The sequence below is a fragment of the Cornus florida genome, unplaced genomic scaffold (genome assembly GCF_030987335.1).
Source record: "Cornus florida cultivar Cherokee Brave unplaced genomic scaffold, ASM3098733v1 CherokeeBrave_3.0.0_Hap2_Chr07, whole genome shotgun sequence".
Classification (NCBI taxonomy): domain Eukaryota; kingdom Viridiplantae; phylum Streptophyta; class Magnoliopsida; order Cornales; family Cornaceae; genus Cornus; species Cornus florida.
This window is the reverse complement of record NW_026775577.1, coordinates 7,343,816-7,348,842: the sequence shown is the minus strand read 5'-3', so window position 1 is coordinate 7,348,842 and position 5,027 is coordinate 7,343,816. Positions and strand designations below refer to the sequence as shown.

Here is a 5,027-nt window from a genome sequence, read left to right as displayed (position 1 = left end):
ATGCCCTGACCCAAGGCGACAAAATTTATGGGACCTCAAAATTTATAGGCTCGTGGATGTTGGGCCACCAGAAAAAATATACATTTTTAGAGCAAATCATCTCAGCATCCCCAATCTCTATTCTCGTTCTCAATTCTGAACTTGCCCTCTCTGTAGTTTGTCGCCTGGGTCAGGGTCGGGCCTGGTCTTATTTGGCTTGGGCCTATATTTTAGTATGGTGAAAGAATTGACTTGGGCTGATTGAGTGGGTTAATATTATTAATAAATTGTTTTTTTTATAGCTGGGCTAATATTAGTATAGCAAAAAAAAAAAAAAATTTGGTGGGCTTATCCGCCCTTGGGAATAAGTAGTTGATTCGTTAAAAAATAAATAAATAAATAAGTAGTTGATCTTAAAAAAACGAAATAAAAAATTCAAATATGCAATTCTTAGAAAGAGTACCGAATAACTATTATTCCTTGTGTTTTATGATTGAAAAGAAAAAAAAAAACAATGAATTAATACTTTGAAATTAGATGGAAAAGAAAAATACTAATGTTGCGTTTGGTGTGCAAGAATGTAAGTAGGAATGGAATGAGAATGAGAATGAAATGGAAAGGAATGACCATCCTTATTTTATTGTTTGGTTGTCAATATGAAATGTATAGAAATGAAATGATAATAATCAACTTGTTTATTTTTCTAACTTAAACGGGTTAAAACTACAAACAACCCCCAATATTCATTTTAAAATTTTAATTTTTTTAAGAAATTAACTTTTAATATTATTTTATTGGATCAACACAAATGAGTTTTCAAAACTATCATCTTATTTAAATTTATGGGATATAATAATGCTATTTTTGTCTTTTATCTTTTACAAACAGGTAAATTGGAAAAGTTGAAAAATATAATCCATTAATATTAAAAGTATTACAACTAATATAAAACGCTTATTTCCTTCTATTTTCCTATCCCAAACGTACCGGTTATTTTCGTGTTACCATTTCAACCTCTACCGTACATTTTACATACATTAATACATAGTTGCTAAACCTATAAAAAATTAAAATTTAAAAAAGCTGGTGACACTTTTAAATGAGAAAACTAATGAACTAAAGAAATATAACAAGGTGCAAATAAATAAATAAATAATCGATTTGAAAACTTTATAGGAGTGCATTTCAAATAACAATATGAAAAAGCCATTTATTTACCAATTTAAAAATTTTGTCATCATAAAAATTCAGAGATAACTGGAAGCAATTACGCATTGTCAAGGATCAAGAATTGGTATTCTCAAAAATCATGACCCGAATTAATTTCAACTGAAGGGACTACAATACTTGATGAATATAAATATTGCACAAAGAAATAGCTCCAAAAATAATAATTATTATAATTTATTCCACATTTACAACAGATTCTTAGCAAATGTTCTTTTTTTTCTACGAACATTATGATTTGATTGATTGCTGAAAATAAAATAAAAATGAAAAGAGACAAAATTTTGGAATATTAAACAAACACAAATCCCTTTGTCTTCTTAATTTTATTTTAATTATTTATTTATTTTATCACTAAGCAAATCAGACAGGGAGGGTCCTGGGATTACTATAATATAGCAACAAAACAGGAGCTATATGCTATGGCAATTAAATTTGAATCACGCAAATAGAGAATGGGAGTGAGAGCACGTTTAGAATGTGGGAACTTCATCTGTTGAGTATAATTATGTGATTTAAGTTTTGAGACTTCTTTTGGACTAAACTAGTGCAAATTTGAATAATTAACCCATCTAACTAGAAACGACAAATTGCGAGTATGGATACAAAAATGAAAGAAAAATTGCGAGTATGTTTGCAAAAAATAACAGGTAAGTTACCGTTATCAATCAACAAATTGGACACATGTATATCTGAATCAAGGTTTGCGGTTGCGATATCGATCACTGATATAACAGAATCAAACCTATAGCAACATTACTTAATGAAATTGATAAAACAAATCAGAAAAAAGAATCTTCCTTGAGCAACTAATTTCAAAAACAAAAATATGGAGTAATACCCTCTCTTCATCCCAAAAAGAATATTTATATTCTCCATAAATACTCGTTTTTGAGACGAAGGAGTATAAAGGTCCCAATAAAACTTAATGGTAACAAGTGTGACACCAATTAATTAAGTATTAATTTATTAGCACTTTTATTAATCATTATTCTTTTTCCATTTTGGTCTTACTCACGAGGATTTTGCCGCGGTACATAATGGGAATGTACACCATGTGCATCTCTGGTACGGTGATAATCTGCAACCAGCCAAAACCAAAGGCGATCTGAACACGTGTACGGTGATAAGCCCCAAATACTCGATGCAAGTTTAGCATGACTCGTACACACCAGTCTGGATGTTACTGCTAAAATACGCTGGTGGGAAATGGCGCCAACTTTTTCTTTCCAAAAAAATCGCCTCTTCCCTGTTATATATAGTAAACAGATATGCCTGTAAATGGTTTAGAGATAGAGAGTAGAGTAACATCTGAGATAGAGTACTGTGTTTGTTCGCTGTAGTAGCAGTAGTAGTGATGGAGGGTTTGAGGAGAGTGGGTTTGGTGTCGCTGATAATGATGGCGGGGATGCTAACGTGCGCAGTTTGCCGATCACCAGTGCTTCACAAGGTCGGAGGAAAGCAAGGTTGGACACCGAACATCAACTACACGAACTGGTCCATTCAAGAGCGATTCTACGTTGGCGATTGGCTCTGTAAATCTTCTCTCCCTCATATATACACACACAATATATATATATATATATATATATATATCTACATAATAACATATATATATGTATATACACACAGTCACACACACACACACACGCACAAAAGGCACAATCTCTGTACACAATTCTGTCCTACTACACGAGACTCGACTTGAAATGGCTTCACAGCCTATTTAAAAATGCATAATGGGGTCGATTAATTTATTTTGAGATGGGTAGTACTACTAAATTTATTTTTTTGGTTGAACTAAAATTACTTCTAATAATATATATTTTTTTTTGGGTGGCCCACTCTTAGATACGCCTTCATTGTCTTATCTTTTTATTCCTTTTTCGGTATGTATGTATGTTTATATATATATTTAGTGTATGTACTAGTGTTTTGATGTTTCACAGATGTGGCTTACATTTCAATTTTGTAACTATACTCCCAATTTTTATTAATCACTTAATTCAACAAAATTGGCTGGTTTTTCGACATTGATAAATAATTTTTATTTAGTTATTTGTTTTTTTTTTTTTAAATTTTTTTTATGGCTTTGGAAAACAGAGCTCATGTATTGGGTACATATTCAGCATTCAGAACTTCAAAAGAAAGCCCTTTAAACTTTAAAGTGCTTGCATTTTACTAAGCATCAGATTTTTCTTGCCTTAGTGTTTAAGAAAATTAATTAATTACTCTGTATAATTAAGATCCATTATAATTGCTTGCATTTAGTTTGAAAATTAGCTACAAACATGGAAAAAAATTTAATTGCCATAGCCCCCTGTTTGATATATATTATTGTAATCCCAGTATTCTGTTTTATTTCTAAGTGATAAAAATAATAATAATAATCTCCTAATATTCCAAAATATTCCCTGTTTTATTTTTTTTCAACAATAAATCATAATGTTTGGAGAGAACAAGATCATTTGCTAAAAATCTGTTGATAAGAATCTGCAATTTTTTTTAATAAAAAAAAATGCAGTGTGATTATTATTATTGTGAGCTATTTCTTTGTGCAATTATGTTCATCAAAGTAGAGTACCAGTCTCTTCACTTGAAATTTTAAGTTGGGTCATGATTTATAGAAGTAGAAAATACCAATTCTTGACCCTTGACAGTGCATAATGCTTCCATTTTCCTGAATATTATAACATTATTATTATTATTATTCCCGAATGTTAATATTATAACTTAATAGTGCATAATTCTTCACTGTTTCGCTGCCCCTTTTAGATTTTGGATTCGACAAGCACTACTACAATGTGTTGGAGGTGAACAAAACATGCTATGAACAATGCAATGACCGAAACTTCATAAAGAACATCACTAGGGGTGGGCGAGATGTTTTTAATCTCACAGAGGCCAGGCCGTTTTACTTTCTCAGTAGCGGAGGCTACTGCTATCACGGAATGAAACTGGCCGTCAACGTTGTAGAATTCGTACCATCTCCGGTACCTTCTCCCGCTGAAGATGATTCTTCTACAAACACCGGCAGCCGGATTACTCTTCTCAACATTCATGCAGTTGCTTCAATATTGGCCATACTCTTCCAACTGTTTTAGCTGACAAAATTACAATTCACATGCAGTAGTAGGTAACAATCTTGTATTATGGGTTGGTGTTGAAGTTGAAACCATGGGACATATTCAAGCCTTTGTGACATGTTAACTTCTATCTGTTACAAGAATTAACAAATATTATCTTATATTAATATTCATGTGTTTTTATTTTATACAAGGCTCACATTATAGAGATCAAAGTCTTATAGATTTTATCTTGTTGAAAATATATATATTTTTTTCTTTTGGAATTTAAAAAATTTAGATTTTTTATTCATCGAAAATATAAACTTTGCTTTGCATGTAGAATGGGATATCAGATACCAGATGAATCAATGGATTTGAAATAATGAAATTAACATGAATTTCGAAAAGCAGATTAAATCAATGGACAGATTTTTTGTTTGATTAAATATAACATTGACTCATCGAGAGGTCAAAGGAAATGGAATTTTCATATTTTTGTTTGAAATTTCACTCATAAAGTTTCCAAATTGATTTTTGCATCTCGTTAATATTGGACAGTTTTCTATTATAACTGTTCCTAGAGAATCATCTACACCACTTTGAAGTGTCACCTGTGCACTCCCAACTTGATCTAAACATAGTAACTTACTAACTTAAATTTTTTAAATCATGCATTAACAAATTTGAAAGAGAAATTTCAATCTAATACAAATAACATAAAATCTACCAAAGTTTACTATCTTTCCCCCCAAA

At 31.0% G+C, this 5,027-nt stretch overlaps 1 protein-coding gene across 1 annotated transcript; it reads left to right on the top strand.

Annotated features, from left to right (window-relative positions):
* Positions 1–2,563: 2,563 nt before the first annotated feature.
* Positions 2,564–4,310, top strand: LOC132316187 (early nodulin-like protein 20). The gene is made up of 2 exons (XM_059814701.1): positions 2,564–2,741; positions 3,982–4,310. Exons 1-2 carry the CDS (start codon positions 2,564–2,566, stop codon positions 4,308–4,310), a joined length of 507 nt encoding a protein of 168 aa, XP_059670684.1.
* Positions 4,311–5,027: the final 717 nt, after the last annotated feature.

Excerpts from the sequence above, each read along its gene's own strand:
- LOC132316187 (XM_059814701.1), top strand. The coding sequence starts at position 2,564 with ATGGAGGGTTTGAGGAGAGTGGGTTTGGTGTCGCTGATAATGATGGCG. Across the intron at positions 2,742-3,981 it reads CTACGTTGGCGATTGGCTCT|ATTTTGGATTCGACAAGCAC; the intron begins GTAAATCTTCTC and ends TGCCCCTTTTAG.